General features: G+C 39.6%; 1 protein-coding gene across 1 annotated transcript in view; it reads right to left on the reverse strand.

The window, feature by feature from the left end:
* Positions 1-4,209: 4,209 nt before the first annotated feature.
* RORB (RAR related orphan receptor B) overlaps positions 4,210-18,614 on the reverse strand; it is a 180,838-nt gene continuing 166,433 nt past the window's right edge. Inside the window, exons 9-10 of the mRNA XM_004439637.3 lie at positions 16,234-16,346; positions 4,210-4,827 (exon numbers count right to left, since the gene is read on the reverse strand). Of these exons, the coding sequence (XP_004439694.1) occupies positions 4,672-4,827; positions 16,234-16,346 (269 nt within the window). The 3' untranslated portion in view covers positions 4,210-4,671. The remainder of the gene's footprint in view (positions 4,828-16,233; positions 16,347-18,614) is intronic.

An 18,614-nucleotide genomic window follows, 5' to 3' on the forward strand; every position in this document is an offset into this window, starting at 1 on the left:
TTAAGCCAGAGGTTGCAAACTGTGGGCCCTCTTCTGCTCAGAGGTGTATTTGTTTGTTCTGCACTAAGCTCTGAATCAACTGACATCACTTACAACTCGAGAGATTTTATAAGATTCAGAAGTTTTAGCAACACATCAGCTTTAGCTGACTAGCGGATGTCCCTCAGATGGGGCATCTCTTTGCCAGCTTGCCACTGGATTGCTTCACTCACTTGCATCCACTCCCTGGCCCTTTCAGGCTTTTGAATTTTTAACCTCTGCTTTAAGTGAACATGTACCTCTGGTCCTGCGACACCCCACCCCCCTGCAATGGTTGTCAACTCCTGTCTAAAGACTCGCATGGTTTCCCATATTAGGTTGCTGCTTGCACTAGCAGTTGGAAACAGAAAATCAAATACCACTTCGTCTAAAGCAGATGGTGGGCTTTTTCCTCTTCTTTATACAGCGGACTGTGTGCAAAGGTTCACTACACATGAACATTTTAAAGTTATTGCTGTTCTATTGAATGGTGCTTCTGTCAGGGCACAGATGCCTTGCCTGAATTTCCTGCCAATCATAGTAACTTCATTGGAAAAGTTAATAGAGAAAAAAGAGTCAGGAAAAAGTTACTTCTTATAATTTTCAATAGCAGTAGAATTTTTCCTTGCTTCTATAATAAATGGAAACAAAGAACATGAAACAAAACCCATATCATTTGCATCTGATTGACGTTTTTGAAAAAAGCTGGTTAAGTTTTAGGTTATGCTTGGGACACAAGAATTGCTTTTGCATTCAAGCCTGATACACATGGGACTGCAGAGAGTGAGCGTGAGTTGACTATCCATGTGCACGGTGTTCTACAAAGAGTTTAGCTTGACTGTTGTGAAGTTACATGTTCAACAAGGCAGCTGAGATAGGAAGTGTACTGATGTCTCCCTGGATCCTCTTGTTAATATCCAGAGTTCACTATGATTTAGGGTGTCTCAGATTCTGTCAAAGAAGTCTAATTACCAAAGAGACCACTATATTCTCTGTTTTTACCTACTTAGTGGTCCTTTAGTGCAGAGCCCTGAATACAATATTAAAATAAGTGAAATCCAGAAAGCTATGTTTGTAGAGTACATCTCCACCCTCAGCTTTCAGTCTTTGGGGATAAAAGAACCTCAGAAAAAGTGACACAAAGGTGACCGAGTCATGGACAGTAGGGGTATAGGTGGGATATTAAGCCAGATTTGGAATCCCTTATCCTCCTATATTCCCTCCAAAATTTGCCTTTCCTTTTACAGACCGCAAATCCATTGGAGTTTGAATTCATACAGCTTTACCTCCCTTGTCAGGTTCATCTAGTAGTGCCACTTAGATTTCTGTATTTTCCTTGCTCAGCACTTGAACAGGAAGCTTGGGTTTGCTGGGAGATACATAGCCCTATAAACCGGGTAGCTGGATTATTTGGCTCCTAGCAGATTTTAGAAAATGAGACTAAAGTTGTCCTTACTCATGTGCAACTTTTCAGCAAGTCCAAACAGTTCACAACATGAAGTTACAGCTCGTTGGTCTGAAAGCCTTGTCAGAGAGGTTCTTTCAGCGGCATATTTAATTTATGCCATTTACATTTTGTCGTCATTTTCCTGTTTTTTCTCCCTCCTTCTTGATGTACCTTTTTTTTTTTTAATGCAACATCCCTGAGTGGATCCAGTGCAACATCTGCATCAAGCAGTGATTGTCATTTACGAAGCGTGACTTGAAAAGTACAGATCGTGGGTGCTTTCTTCCAGTGCACGCTTTACCATGAATGTGTTGTGAATATCTGTGAGTCTTCATGGGGAGGGGACAAGATTACACGTGATAAAGAAAGTTCTTACCAAAATTTCAAAATACCTCGAGATGTAGTCACAGGAGATGTTCAAAGGGCAGCTTTTAAAGGTGCTTTGTTGCCATTGAAAATATGACTCGGTTCTCTTTTAATGGACAGATTTGGCAGCTCTGGCGACAAATTGGAAATCTCTTTTCTCAATTGAAGTGGGCTGTGTGCTGGTTTTCACTGTTTTGTTCTGTTCAGTTGCTAGCTGTTTCCTGTCCCCTAGCTTCAAAAGGTTCATGCGGTCCCAATGAAATGTTTGCACTAGTGGAAATGACACAAATTCAAATCCAGTACCGCCTGGGGCAAATGTGGGGGACAATCTTTTTCCTACATCACCCATGGGACAAGGGAGGAAAAAATTCTCAGCCACTTCATCAATTGAGCCAATTTAAATCCTCTAAGGTAAATTGGAGGAAACAAATGATTCCCTTTGCAACTGAGCAGGAATTAGAGGCTGACAATGGAAAACACTAGGCCAACAGAACAATGAAAACAAAGTTTGACATAAGTTCAAAGCTCAAAGGGAAACACCAAGTAGACACATTAAGCATCGCCTATCACAAGCCAATCATAAAACATACATTGCATTTGGAAACGGCTTGGTTTAATTGAGTGCCTTCCATTACCCTGTTTTCCTAGCAATCAGTAAAGTAATCTTTCCATTAGAAGGAAATATGACTCTTGGAATTAATTCTTTATACAAAGAGCTAGCAGGAGTGACATTTACACCAAAAAGAATTGAGTCCCTGTAGCAGCATAATAAGCAGTCTACAGCTGTCTTCTTAGACACTGAAGGTAATTTGGTTCAATGTAGTTAAATTAATTGAATATAACAGTAGTTGAGAAAGAGATTCATTATTTTAAAGCCTTTTTGTTTTTCCCCATCGGTTTGGAATGCATCAATCATGAGGTGGGAAAAGCGTCTGTTTTCTAAAAGAAAAGACTAACACTACCGTTTGATCATCAATGAGGAGTTCTGTGGCATCGTGAGGATGGCTCTCAACCATGCGACTTTAGGAGAGCACAAGAGATTAAAAAGAAATCAAAGTTTCCACTGATGGAAACTTTACAAAGCAGGTGTGTGCACGTGCGTGTTTGTGTGTTTGACAAGGAGACAAGGGCAGGTCTTCATGAGTTGGTGGCTGGGCTACACTTACAGGAGATCATAATTTTCATTGTCTTATGCACAAAACTATCCTCTAAGCTTCCTTTTTAAAAATCTCATTTGGGATCAGACAAGACCCAAGGCAGAAGCCCTCCAGAATGCAGAATAAACTCCTTGGAACTGATGCTTTCCTGGTGATCAATTTGATGGGAGAGCAGGTGGGGACATGAGAACTTGTACTAAGAAGTCTAAATTCTCTAATCCTGATTTCACATCTTGCATTCTGTACTTGTAAAAGTTGCTAAAAAAAATAACCTCAGGCTAGATGGATGATGCAATTTCAAATTGCATAGGAAATAGTTTTGGCTTTGGGGTGTATTCATTCCATAGAGTAACTCAAATCTTTTTTTCTAATCTGTCACGTTTTTGCTATATTTTTATAATACAGCATTTTGGAGTTCAAAATAATTAGAGGCCCCAGACTAGAAGGACATATAAAGTTCTGCCTCCCCCTTTATTGCTGCTGTTTCTAACAAACTTATTAAAGAAAAGGAATATAAAGAACTACTTCTTTACTTTGTGTATTCTCTTTCTACCTTTTCTTTGCCAAAAAAAAAAATGGTTAGAGAAAATGTTTACATGAGATGACATTGGGACCCTGGGTTCTGATTTACTCTTTTATTCTAATTTTATTAGAAAAAATTGCTGGTGGTCATAATCTACAGACTGTATTTCTCTGTTGAAGACACAATAAGCACCAAAATCAAGTTTCTTTCACAACTTGAAATCCAAAGAAAAATAGTGTTTTATGTGTCCTGGTGAAAAGTAAGAAATATCTGTTGTTCGGTCAAAAAAGTCCTGAACTCCATAATGTTATCTGTGGCCTAATTCTTAAAACAGGAAAATGGCTTCAAGTACTTATTTTTTCCCCCAATATGTACCACCTTGACAAGGCTTTGATGTCATTGATAGAAATAGAGTTTTTATGTAGAGGCCATGCATTATATTTATTCCTTTGTTGACTTATTTCTGAATTGGTACCATCCTGCCATTGACTCTAGGTGAAAACTCTGGCTGGGAAAAGAAAATCCTGATTGTCTAACATAAAGGTAACATTTAACACAGAAGGTAAATAACATAAGAGAGCCTGACTCAACCTCCTTTGCTAGTAGGTATGGTATTTTAAGCCACAGTGCATGTGCATGAATAAGTAATAGTCATATATAATATTCTCAGATATTATATACTTATTACATACATGCACAGTGCTTTCCAAGACAGCTACAAATTTACACATGCATCAACTATCTAAAAACATAGAAATAGGTAAGCCTATTAAGTGGAATTTTCTTAAATTATATTTGAACAATCAACAGGAAAAGTAATCATGTAAGGTACCGCTCTGTTCTCGTATATATCTACAATAAAATTCTATAAACAGCTGTCTCCCAAACATACCTGAATAAAATTAAAAAAAAAAAAGATAACACCCAGTGTCCTATATTTGTATATTTATGGTCATTTCAAAAACAAACAAACAAATAAAAGAGCCCCACTCAGGTGCATATTTACATTCTTCAAACTGTAGCGGTGAAAAATAATTCTATTAAGTGCAGGACATTCCTAATGTTGCAGTAGTGACATTTTTCTTAAGTCTTCATGAACACATTGCTTTTGTCTTAATGGTGATGCATTCCATGACTATGAGACAGTTCTCTCGTCGCCTTCATTTGCAGACGGTGGCACAGTCAGGATTAAAGAGCTCCTTGTATAACGGAGGAAAGAGTGTATTCACTATGTCTGGATGCGATTGCTTAAATACCTGCAGCTTCTCCCCGTGCAAGTTGCAAACTGCCGTGATGGTTGGTATCTTGGCTATTAACTGCAGAATGGAAAGACAGGGAAGGAAACAAAGGGGGAAGCTCATTAGTGCTCTGTCTTCTGAATCAGTGTCCTTCCTGGCCCCAGATGAAGGGAAATGGCTTTGGAAAAAGATGTTCAGAAAGAAAGAGGGCTCACTTTCAGTTTCTCCGTTAGAACAAAACAAAACAAAATGCACTCCCCACCCCCCCGTGCCATCTTCTAAGGGAAAAAGAAAGAAAGCAGGACGAAGCTTCCTGATTCGTTGTTCTTAAATAAAGTATGCAGGGGAGGTAGTCCAGTTTAACTGTGAGGAGTGGTGCTCTGCAGGCAGGCTGACTGAGCCGGAATCCTGGTTCCAAAATAGCTAAATGGCTGTGTGGCTGTGACATACCTTATGTCTCAGTTTTCTCATTTGTAAAATGGGCTTAGTGATAGTACCTAGTTCATTGGGTTGGTGTGTTTTTGTATAAAAGTGTTAAGAACACCATAGGCATGAAACACAATTGTTAGCTAGTATTATTATTATCTTTCATTTCCCATGTGAATTTTAACAACGTGGATATTAGATTTTTAGTTTTGGAAGTGACAGTATCAGGAAGTTGTAACCTAAACTGTGAGGTGTGATCCACAACTACCTGGACTGCTTTCCTGTCAAGCTCCCTAGCCCGCCTGTACGTCTCTCTGATCCTTTTCCACTGCAATGCCTAAAATGAAACCTGTATTTAATCAAGAGAGAATTTGGGAGGTCACTGGCACTTAGCTTCCTTAGGGAGGTGTTTTAAAAACTAGTGGAAGAATATCCACTTATAATTGCTACGTTTTCGTATATATGTATCATGTGGAATGTAATTTTTGAGTTCAAATACCCAAAAGACAGTGTTTCACAATAATTTAAAATGTCCACAGTTTGCTAAATGCTACATAGGTCTTAGGAGGTGAACAATTCTAACTTTTAACATACATATAATTTAGGAACACTTAGAATCTATCATTTAGTGTCAAAATCAGCTTAAAAACAATTGCCACTGTAATCAAATTACTGTGGGAATAAGCTATGTTCTTGTATAGAGAGTACTTTTATGAAAGATAAGCTTGATAGTTCCTATAGCTGACCAAAGAAACACTTGAAAGAGATGATAAAATAAAATTAAATAAAACCCATCTGATCACCAGTTAGGCTCACCATGCTCCCTGACCTATTCAATAATAAGAATCCATTTCAGCCTTTGAAGTAAAAGAGGAAATAGATAATTAGTTACTTTGTGGCTTTTCAAGATCAGAAATTTCCACTTTCATTAACTTTCCTTTTAACAACTAATAACTCTATAACCATACTATGAACAATCTAAAAATAGCATCAGGATTAGAGTTGTTGACATATTCATTAAAAGATCTAGAACACATAAAGAAGTTTGGGGTTCAGACTTTCCAATTTAACCATTTCCATTGCTATTTGACGATAGGGATAGAAATGAGAAATGTGGAAATCTTTGTCTATAGAATGGATGTTAAATTTTAGAAGAGAATCAAAACTTTCTCTCCAACATTATGAGGTACTCAAACTTGTAGCAGGCACTCCGCTAGACACCAGCATGCACAAAACAGTATGGTTCTTGCTTATAATCCACTTGCGAAGAGAGATGTGAATGAGGTTACCACACAGTCAAAAGCAGACTGAGACACTGTGGTGAGGGCTATGGAGGAACGGTGCTAGGAGAAGTGGTAGATAATAGAACATTCTGATTTCTTCTGGCAGGCCAGGGAAGGCTTCCCTAAGAAAGTGCCATTTCAGCTGAGCTCAGAAGGAAGAGAGAGAGCCAGCTAGATGCTGGGGCAGGGGGTACATAATATGCCCCAGGATGATATGGGAAAATGCTGTGGAGCTTGGGGCACTGGAAGAACAGAGGGAAGTTCACTGTCTCTGGAGCAGTGGGTGAGCATGTTCGAGGGTTAAACTGGAGAGGTGGGCATTGCCAGATTATGCAAGGTCTCATAGTCTACATTAAGGTCTTTGGAAGGGTTTTAAGCAAAAAGAAAGATGATGAGAATCCCATTCTGAAAGATTCTCTTTGGGTCCAGGGTGGAAAACTGTGCCTTTTCTATGTTTTCATAGGTAAAGAGTGTACAAGTGTCCACTTAACTAGAGTCCCTTGGGAAATAATTCAAGCTCTTTTACCAGCTGGTTCATACAGAAGGAGACTACAACAATTTTGGAACACTCCTCGCACGTTACAATTCTCCCTGAAATAGCTATTGAATGCAGAGAGGCTTTGAAAGCTTTCAATAATCATCTGCAGTTGAATTCATGATGTGCGGAGCTCCTGAAACTTCCAGAGGCAACTCTGTAATGACTGTCAATCTTTACTATGCATAGGTATCACTGGGGTGCTTCCTAAAAATGCAGATTACTGGGATTTACCCCTAGGGATTCTGTTTCAGTAAATCTGGGTGGAGCTCAGACTCCATGTTTCAAATAAATATCCCCTGTGGATACTGATGTAGTGGGTCCATGGAATAGACTTTGAGAAACAGTGTTTCAGGGGCTCACATCTTATGAATTTATAACTGGTTTTCAAAATTGAAAAGCAAATTCTGTATTGTATTTGAAATAGTTCTAGGAGCTGAGTGGAAAGTTAGCTCCTTTTCAGGAGTCAGAGAAGGAAGTTATCATATCTAAAGAGGGAAGGTTCCTTTTGGTTAGATCTATTAGTTTGGTGAGGGACAAGCAATGAACTTCCTGAGTTCGCTATGACACACAAATATGAAATAGAGAGGATTAGTCTATAAAAATAAAATAAAATTTTATTGTATTTTATATTTAAATTTTTAAACCCAAGATAAAAATTTGGGTTTTAAAGCCTGACTGCCTGGGTTTGAATCCTGGACCTGCTATGTACAGCCAGGTCATCTTGGGTAAGTCACTTAACCTTTCAGCTTCCTTATCTGTCAGATGGCAATTATAACAATCCCTACCTTTGGAGGGTTAAATGTATCTACACAAACTGTCTATAGCTACGCCTGGCACACAGTGGTGATACACGTGTTAGGTGTCATGCTTCTGTTCCCACAAAATGCTTACTTCAAGGAGAGAAATAGTCGAGGCCATGCTTCTTCAGCCAAATGACATGGAGGGCAAGAACCCAGCTTAGCCCTTAACCAAGCACCGAAAACCAAGTCTCTGTATATCACGTGTTAACGTGTGGGGAAATCAGCCATTTACTTTTATTGGAATGAGAAAGCAACGTCGTATTGATTTTCACTTTCTTGTAGCAACTTTCTTAAAGTAAGTTGCTCATTTAATAAACTGTGATTCATAAAGTAGAAACCTATGTACTACAATTCTTAAAGCATTTTTCTGCTCTTTTAGTGAAGGTGTGGTGTGAAAAATTAATTGTATAAGAGGATGACCCTTCTTTGTTGCTTATTTGCATTGGAAATATTTAACCATGTGTTTGGTTTTGGAAAGTGAATATGGACTCTTGCTTCTTTCCTGCCCTAAACTGGGGTTTAAGAAATGTCTGGTTCAGGACCTAGTTCTTCCCTCTTTTATGGAACTTGGATCCCGTTCCTGCTGCTCATCTGTAGAATGGGCTGAATGGTGACAATTCCTTTTTGTTAAAGAGCACTGGGACCATTTGAGCAAAGAACACCGAGAAAGGCAAAGAGCTTCTGTGCTCTCAGAAAGGGCTGATTTAAAGGCGTCCAATCAGCTGTGGAAATAGATGTGCTGATGGGGGCATCCATCACTCTGGAGGCATGATGGGCCAGGAGGCCACAGAGAGGCAGCGGTAGCACTTGTCAGAACCCAGAAGGGCCTGGTGGAGGAAGCAGCAGGCAGTCACTTATTGCTCGTTTATATCATGTACTGCAGCTGGGGGACCCCCATGTCAAAGCGAGCTCAGAGCAGCCTCAGCAGCAGTTAATGGCTCAACAACTTTTAAAACAGCTGGGGAGGTGATCCAGAAGCACTTGGAGATGGAGGGGGTAGTCAATTTTAAATCATCGTGAAATTTCTTCATGTTTAAATAATCCCCATAGCAGGAGTAGACAGAGGGTCTATAAAAAGGCATTTTCACACTCATCTCTCTCTTAAGACAAGCATTTCTTATAAGAAGGAAGTTTTAGCTTATACCTACAGGGGTCTACAAGAAGAAAAAGCTGCTGTGTGAGAAGAGATAATAATCCCATGCTTCTTTCCAGAGGGTGGTTTTATGAGAAAATCCACAATTTTATAACTAGTACGTTTGATGTTGGAAAAATGGAACACGCAGAGGGTAACGCTAGTGATCTTGTTCGTATGGGCTTCCAGGCCATCAAGATGCCCTCCCACCTAAAGCAGGAAGCCAGTAGTGGTTTGCTCAAAGTGGAAGAAACGTTAAAAGCACTGATAAAAACAGGGCATATCAAGTGAGGCTAAATACATCCATTTCACTTCTCTGCTCACTTTTCTTTTTTGGATTTTTGTTTAGCTAAACCTAGACACTTGGATTAGAAATATAATGTCAGATTTGAGGTATCTGCCAGGTCATAAGCTCTCCCCGCCCTATCCTTATTCCATCCTTGGCTGTGGTTCTTTCTACCCTGGGCATGGCTGACTAAAGTGGAAGTGGACACTTGATTCAGCTGGGGTTGGAATTTGGAATCAGACTGAGAGACAGAAAGTTATTTTCTAAAAGTAGCAGAAACTACAAGGAACCTAAGAAGCTAAGAGCTAGCCATATTTCACCATGTGGACCAGGGAAGCAGAGTCAATTGGTATTCAGAGAGGGAGAAGAATGAAATAGATACCTAAAGAGAGATAAAAATGTGAGGTGGAGAATTCTGAAGGCTTCCCAATTCCTTGTTCCAGTGCCTTCCTGAATGGCGGCTGAATTTTTGACCTTAGACTCCAAGAGATCTCTCTCCATTATTTTATGCTATTTTTTTCTTTTTGCTTAAGCTAGTGTGAGTTGGTTCCTGTTACTTGTAACCAAAGAGTCCTAACTAATACATTGACTTCCAACTTGATGAGTGAGGAGTACATCAAAACCATTCTTCTTATTTATAGACCATTAGTCTGATGGACAACCCCTGGAATTTCTGGGTGTTGGACCTATAATGTATGCCAGCAAACTATAAACAGCTGAAATGTACTGAAATAACCTGATTTCTCACAGAAATTCCACACGAAAACCACTCGAGGGCCAAGGCCATGTGTTATTCACCATTCTCTCCCTTGCAACTGGCACATAGTACATACTCACAATAAATGTAGGTTGAAGCAGAAAACTATCCGAGGAGAAAGCTATGTTTCTTGAGTATGGATTTGGAATTTAAAAACTTGAGTGATCTTTTGAATTGTATTCTATAATTTCGCCTATTCCTGAATTATTTTAAAGCATATGTACCATTGTGAGGAAGCCTGAGTGGGGCTTTTGGGGTGCCTGGTTTTACTGGGCAGTGATTACACAGGTGTGTTAACTTTGTGATCATTCACTGAGTTACACACTTATGATTTAAGAACTTTTCAGCATGTATGTTATACTTAAAAAAGTATAGAAATTTTAAAGTATGAAACAAATTCCTAACCAAATAGAAAGGGGAATGGGGAGGCTCAGACCACAAGGCCACATCATCTTGGTGGGGGCTCCTCTGCTGACCGGACAGACTGCTGTTCAAGATTAAATTGAGCCCAAATCTCTAGTTCCACCTACTAAGAACTCTAATATAACACCTAGTGTCGTGCAAGAATGATAAGCAGGCTTTAGACATCAACATTCATAGTCTATTTCGATCTCATTGAAAAAGCAATGAAAATCAATGTCAATGACCCTTTGCAGTTTTCATTGATCTCTCAATCAACATTTGCTCCATAGACTCTGTCTATGAATCAACGTGGTTATTTTTTTCTAAATCTGTATCATAATAGCACTATTAATGTGTGACTGACCAGGAATGATTTCTTTCAGGTAAAATTTCAATTATTAGCAAGTAAAATAGGGCTGTCTAAGCCTTCCATCTTTTAAGCTTTTAGTTAGTAACTTGGTGCTGTTATAACTGAAAGATAAATTTCCCTCCCTATACTGATGATATAATTTTGCTATTGTTATGCTGGAAACAGCCTTAGGAATTAAGAAGTTAGTGAACCTGTTGGCTTGTACCTCTCCCAGCTCAACCTATCACAGTTCTCCCTGGGAAGGCTGGAATCTTCTAGATCTGAGAGGAAGGTGAACCTCAAAGGAACAGATTTGTCCCCATATGGTACAGCCATTCTTTTTGTCCAGGACATTCTCTTTCCATAGCTAACCTGAGATCTCCATTTTATTCTCATTAACGTGACAAACCTTATACTTCATGGATGAAGGGGTGTGGTGGGACATCTTCATGGGCAGCAAGGACTTAGAAAGACTGACTAGAAAAGAGAGAGCCCAGAGGGGGAGAGAGAATAACTTTCTGGCCAGCCAGGCATCAGAGGGAAGAGGGAGAGAGAGAGGTTCCGAGCTTTGGCAAAATAACTAGACTCCTCCACATCCTATAAGAATTAGAAAGGGTTTATTAGCATAGAACTATGGGTCTAAAAATACCCAGAAGAGTGGTGTGGCCCATGATTCCTGGAAAGGTAGCACCTATAGCACATGGCAAGGCACAAGCATTTGAACACTGTCTTGAGAAGTGAATTAAAGGCATGGTACTCACTGAAGTGTTCTAGTTGTGGTAAAATAAAAAACGACATTCCCTCTAGTCTCTGTATATGCTTTGTGGTCTGAGTTACACGGGAGTTCTCCATGCCTTCTCATTGGATATATGTGTTGTTACGGGGTTTGCTACTTTTAAATTTCTCAGTACAGCTTTGGGCAAGTACATATATCCAGGAGTGTTGCATATATTTGCAGGAGTGCTGGGAAAAATAAATATGCTACCTAACAATATTCCAAGACTTTAATTACCTGGGCACAACAGGAGGGGCTGGACTGAAGAAGACTACATCAGGTGAGTCTCCAGCAATGGCCGTGACCCAAAGGCTCATTTAGGAAAGGGCTGGGAATGTGCACCTGAGAGCAGGATGTGGGCAAGACATGCAGATCCAAGTTTTCCCTTGGCTATGAGGACACGGCCTCAACCTGGCCTAGCTGGATTGGCCCTCTTTTCTTCTTCACTCTCTGCCTCTCTGGTCAGGGCAACAAGAACAGCAGATTTAGTGACCTATAATAATGGAAGTCCACAGGCCAGAGAACAGAATAGTCAACAGTCTCTGCAGTTCAAATATTCACTGCTCTGCCTCCCACCCCTTCTCCTCCCCTGCAGTGGTTACGCTCTTCTCAAATGAGCGGAGAAAGAGCACCACAGCTTCCCAATCTCCATAGCGGTCCTCATCCCGGAAGGAAATGTCTCAAAGTGAGTCATCGCAGCACCCAAAGCAAAGGTGACAGAGACCCTCTTGAAAGCCTGACGGGAATGCAGGCTTTATAAACACTGTGCTCAGCAGCTTTGGGGCTGGAATACCATCCTAAACTAAATTACCATAGTGCACAGAGTACTAATTTAAATCTGCAAGACTTGGCAAAATCTGTCTGTTTCTTCACTTATTGGAATGGTAGAACATGTAAAGAATCCTTAAAACTACCACACTGGACTGAGCATTGGAGGACAAAAGAAGATGTGACAAGGGACCTTTGTTTTTCTCTTTTAGAGTCAAAGAATATTCCTCAAAGGGACCTTAATGACCATCCAGTCCAACCTACTCATTTCCCAGACAAGAAAAGTGAAGCCCAGAGAACAGATGGGCTGCCTCCCCTAGTCATATGGGGCTTAAAAATATATATGTACATTATATATATATACAAAATATACATATATATGCATATATGTGTGTATATATATGTACATATTTTTTTTCCACGAGCTTTAGTGAAAGTGACCAGTGTTATCTCATTTCCTGGCTTCTCAAATCTAGGATCCAGCCAAATCTAACTATTATTCATAGACTTACACTTTCTTACCTCTATATTATTGCCCCCAACACTTGGAATGCTATACTCCACCTCCCCAACCACCCAACTTCCATTTTTTGAAATAGTTTTCATCCGTCAGTGATTAGCTCAAATATACTGTTTCTTGGATAAAAATTTCTCTGCTGACATAAAATTTCTTCTGTCTACAGCAACTACAACAACAGTACCTACATACTGCCTATTATGGACTGTGCAGCTTGCTTATATTTGATCTCAGTCCTCAGAATAACCACATGACGTTGATATTATCTTCAGTCACATATTACAGATGAGGAAACTGAGGCACAGAGAGGTTAAGTCAGTCGTCCAGGGTCATTCAGCTGGGAAGTGGTTCTGACAGTTTATTATAAATATGCCACATATCATCATTATGCTGATGAGGAGAGGAAGCTAGATTCTTTAATAGGATCCCCCCAACCAATAAGTAAATAAACAAACAAATACACAGATTAATTGATAGGAATTGAAACCTTCTAGTTAATGGACACAGAATTCCTGAATTTTCAAACCTTGCTTAGGTTCAAGTGTGGACAAGAGTATATGGCACTGCTACTTGAACTTCAGTCTCAGGAAGTGGGCATGTAGAAAGTGTGTTGGAGACTGTGCACTCAGGACAACGTTCAATGACTGAGTCTGAGCCGTGCACCTCTCACCTGATGTCTGCTACAGCTGTTCAGCGTCAAACTAGTGGGCAGTATAAATAGTCTTTGCCCATTACACAGAAGGTAGATCCACCCCACCTGCTGGAGATTTCACCTGAGCCCCGGGACTCGAATACAACAGTTGGGTATGTACACATTTTTCTAGAGAGAGGTTTCATAATATTTGCCAGATTCCCCAGGGAGGTGTCTATAAATAACAAATTTAGAGGCATTGTGGAGGCAGAAGAGCTCCATGACTATGAAGGCAGAAGGAGCATTTCTGGAAAGATGAGAAGAATCTGGTGGGGTAGAGCAGTTTTTCTTGTATTTAAATAAAATATTTATTCCTTCTGGATGATGTGGGTTTTATGAGAGGGTGTCCCTATACACTGATGATGCCACTGTCCTTAAAGTGTTAAGGCAGTCAGGAATTCGAGAGATTAGCCATCCGCACCCCAGCATTTGACAGTTGATGAATCTGAGACTTAGACAAATGGAGCGACTTATCCGAAGCCACACAATCAGAGCTGGGATAAACGAGAGTCCAGTTCCCACTCTATTTCATGGTCCCTCCACGTTAGTTCAAATAACATCCTATGAAAACGATGACTGTCACAAGGAAGGGTCCACATGAAACCCAATATCCACACATGACCTGTGGAAGCAATGCTTTGTCATCTGGCTCCCGAGAATTTTATATAAGAAATAATCCTCTTCTAATGCTTTCTCTGGTCCCCAGCTTTGCAACATTCTCCCTCTATAAGAAAAGAACTGAATGGATGTTAACTAGACTAATTGTGGTGATCATTTCACAATATATACAAATATTGAATCACTACTTTGTTCACCTGAAACTAATGTTATATGTCAATTATATCTCACCAAAAAAAAAAACAACCCTAAAAAAAAAAAAAAAAGAACCGAATTGTATACTTTTCCCACTAAAGATGGAGAATGGAGAGTTAAGCTGACCTATAGTCATTGGTTTAACTTTTTTCATTGCCCTTAAATAGCTTTCATTCTTCAATTTCTCTGTTTCCTTTCTACCTCAAATACCTCAGCTCACCAGCACCAGGACACCAGGAAGTAGAAAATGGTTTAAGCATGAGAATTTTACTCTCCTAGGGAAGTAATAATCACAATTTCACAGTGTGTTAGAATTTATGCAGTGTATATCTCACTTGAACCTTAAAACATATCTGTACAGGAGCAAGAAATTATAATCCTCATTTTACGATGATGAGACCAGGGTTTTCTGATAAGCAGACAATACTCCCAAGCAGAATAGCAATAACTTTTGTCTAGCTCTGGATTTTATCAAGATCTTAATTTTAGAGTAGTAAATATGGGGACCAAAGTCTTTGGGAGATCCCAAATGCAGGTGCTCCCCCCCCATTAATTAACCAGATGTATTTATGCATATATGCTACAGAGCAATTTCAGAGACAGACGCATATATTGACATTATGGTCTTTTCTGCCCAGTGTTATCTGAAAGCATGGAGAAGTTTTGCTCTCAACTGGGAGAAAACAGGTGCAGAGAGCAGGTGATTTGTCCTTGCTCACATCATAAGTGAAAAGTTACACCAAAGAGAACTATCACTCTACAGTGTGGAAATGTTCTTCCTAGTGATATGTTAATTTGAACAAAATGTTACCATAATGAAGCAGCATACTTAATTCATGGAGGTTTTCTATAGCAGTACTCTGTATGTGCAAAGTAAAATCTGATAGCATCTCCAATAGAGTCTTCCCTCTTTTTTAAAAATAAAGAACTTCGAGAGCAGAGTGGGAGGGCTTTAATAATAAAAATGTAAAGAGTAGGATTCCTATTACCTTTAAGCAAGAATATGCTCCATTTCCTACTTTCTTACCCTCTAAAAATGTTCAATTCTTAAGAAATCAAAGATACTTTAAAATCTAAAATAATTCTGGCCCTCTAAAAAATTCCAGTTCTTAAGAAATCAAAGATACTTTAACATCAAAAATAATGCTGAATATCAATCATTAGAAAATTACTTATTTCTTTCATGAGCATTTTACTTTGGGAAACATCTTTTCTCAGTACTCTTCTTAAAGATCTCTATTCTTAATTAAGCTGAATCAAGAAATTGATGGCATCTTGCATGCATTTTGCCCCTGGGATATTTCACCATTTTGAAAGAACCCGAGGACAAATCTTGCATCAAGAGATGAGTAGAGCTGAAGGGAAATTTAGAAGTAATCAGTCTAATCTTTTACCCTGGGTAGGACTGTCATTTACAATACACCTGAGAGGAAACCAAGCAGTATCTACTAGAATATGACAAATGACAGGGAGCTCACTACTTCATACAGTGGTCTACCCCTCTGTTTAGCAATTCTTATCATTTTATAGTTCTTTCCTATTTTGAATAAACATCTACCTACTCTTAACTTTCACCCGGACCTGACTCCTAAAGGGGCACAAAGTCTCTTCTTTCTTCATATATGAATTTTAAAGGCTCATTTCCTTATTTCTATGCTTCACGCTTTTGTTCTTCAGATGAAACACCCTCAGTTCCTTTGATTTGTCCTCCTATACCTGGGGTTCAGATCTGTCAATATCATCTTTCCCTAAGAAGGTCATTCTCCTTTAAGTCTACTATAATTTACTAGTCTCCCTTTTTAAAATCGGCACCTCAAAATGTATGCAGCCTTTGATAACTTTCAGAAATTGTTGCTGCTGAGAAATGTCCTTGGTTTCACACAACTAGCCGTCTTTGCTCACTGTGCTCTCTTTTGGGGATAGTGGGTCTGTGATCTGAGGACCTACCTTTGCCAAGGTCTCATCATCCAGGTGATTCTTCTGAATCACATGTTGAAGTGCAAAATAAATTTTTTCCTGAAGCTTCTGGACCTTCCTTGGTTCTATCAGCCAGGCTCGGTCTGACAAAGGAAAAGAATGGGTAAGAAGGCGAGGGAACATAAGTTTGTTTTTTTTTAATTAATTAATTAATTAATTTTTGGTGAGGGAGATCGGCCCTGAGCTAACATCCCTTGTCAATCTTCCTCTTTTTTGCTGAGGAAGATTAGCCCTGAGCTAACATCTGTGCCCATCTTCCTCCATATTGAATATGGGATGCCACCAGAGCATGGCTTGATGAGCAACTTGTAAGTCTGTGCCTGGGATTCGAGCCTGCGAACCCCAGGCCAGTGAAGCAGAGCACACGAACTTAACCACTATGCCACCAGGCCGCCCCCAAGGGAACAAAAGTTTTGTTTTCTTTCACTTACAAGATATAACTGCTGAGTTTCAGACCCATTTCAAAGTAGTTCTAAATTGCTTCTGAAGATGTAATTATTTATATAAAACATAAATATTGCATAAGCAATGCCATGATGACAGTAATGCACAATACATCGACAAAGGAAATGAAGATGGCGGTAAGGACACAATGGTTCAAATTAACTCCTTCGTGTTTCTTCTTGTCTGTGACAATTTATATCTCTTACTCTTTTTCTGGATATACGCTGAGATTTTCTTTCAAAGTAGAAGTTAGTGATTTGTGAAGAAAATGAATTATAGCAGTGAAAAAATCTCTTGTACTGGAATATTTTTGGTATTCAGGATACTTCTTCCCCTTTATAAGCCATGTTACAATTTATATAGCATAAACATGAATCAATTTCAAAAATTTAATCTTGAGTCCTCTTACTCTACACTGAATTTTTTTTTTTTCTGGTGAGGAAGATTAGCCCTGAGCTAACACCTGTTGCCAATCCTCCTCTTTTTGCTGAGGAAGATTGGCCCTGGGCTAACATCCATGCCCATCTTCCTCTACTTCCTTTACTTTATATGTGGGATGCCTGCCATGGCATGGCTTGATAAGTAGTTGGTAGGTCCGTGCCTGGGATCCGAACCTGTGAACCCTGGGCCGCCAAAGCGGATTGTGCAAACTTAACCACTATGCCACTAGGCTGGCCCCTCTATATTGAATTTTTAAATGGTGGATAGGATAATCCCTCCTTTCTTTTCTTTTTTCTTTCTTCCCTTGCTCTCTTCATTCCCTCTTTCCCTCCCTCCTTCCTTCCTTTCCTCTTAGAAGCTTTATACACCATGGTGGCAAAATTCAGCCCAGCATCAATGGCTTGGGTTGGAGCTTCAATGAAGAGACACCTAGAGTCTCCAAATGCGGAACAAATACTCATGGAAAAGAACTTGGACATGATCCTTCTGAACACAGTTCAGGTCAGGTGAGAAACTGGAGTCTGTAATCCTAGACAAGGCAAGGACAAGTCTAGCCAACAGTTAAGCAAAACCTTACGTAAGTGAGCACAAAAGCCTTCAGTGACAATTGTCAATCAGAATAAATTAAGTTTCCCTCCCTCTCCCTTCCCTAAACCATCTGGAGCTAAATAGACAGTGGCTATTATGGCAACAACCTGGGGGAAGGGTGGGGGTCTGGCATAAGATGGAGCCTACATAGTCTGGAAATCTCTCTTCCTCTCTTTTTGAATATGGCACTAGGTCAGGTTGGCACACAAGGTATTTGGAGTTGCTGAAGCCTCTGAGTGTGGGTCTGCCACCAGGGCTGGAAGATTCCCCACTAGGTAGAGTAAGCCAAATGTCATGCTTCCAAACTCAGCAGAATTTGATAACTATAGGATGTTCCTTCAGAAAAACGCTCATAATTCAGCTGATTTCTAACTCATAAGGAACAGGCTTGCCTTCCTTCTGGGGCAGTTATCTTCATAGCTTGTTTAGGTTTACCTTTTAAATAGTTGCTGCTAGGAATTTACTGACTTGACACAAATATACCTAAAGAAGACAGTGAATTTTGCAATGCTTCTTGTGAGTAAGCAGGAACCAGAGTGAAGTCACCTCCCTCCTCATAGACCCACAGGCTTAGAACTAGTCTTCCACTGAACTATACTCAATGAGAACAATGAAATGCAATGAGAAAATGGTAGGAGGAAAATTATCTGGCATGTGGTTGCTACCAGAAATAAATATTTCTTGTCACTTCTTCCACTTATCTTGGCACTTCCAGGCCTGGGAAACTCTCTAGAGTTAAAAGAAAAAAAAAAAGCCTAGAAGAACAGCTTGATTTTAGACAGAGCCACTAAAGAAACTGTTAGTAATAACATGTCAAGTGATAACTAATTTCCATTTTTGATAAAGTAGTTAAACAAAAAAACAGAAGCAAATAAAAA

This window comes from Ceratotherium simum, chromosome 20 (assembly GCF_057802395.1).
Source record: "Ceratotherium simum simum isolate JZ-2026a chromosome 20, ASM5780239v1, whole genome shotgun sequence".
Classification (NCBI taxonomy): domain Eukaryota; kingdom Metazoa; phylum Chordata; class Mammalia; order Perissodactyla; family Rhinocerotidae; genus Ceratotherium; species Ceratotherium simum.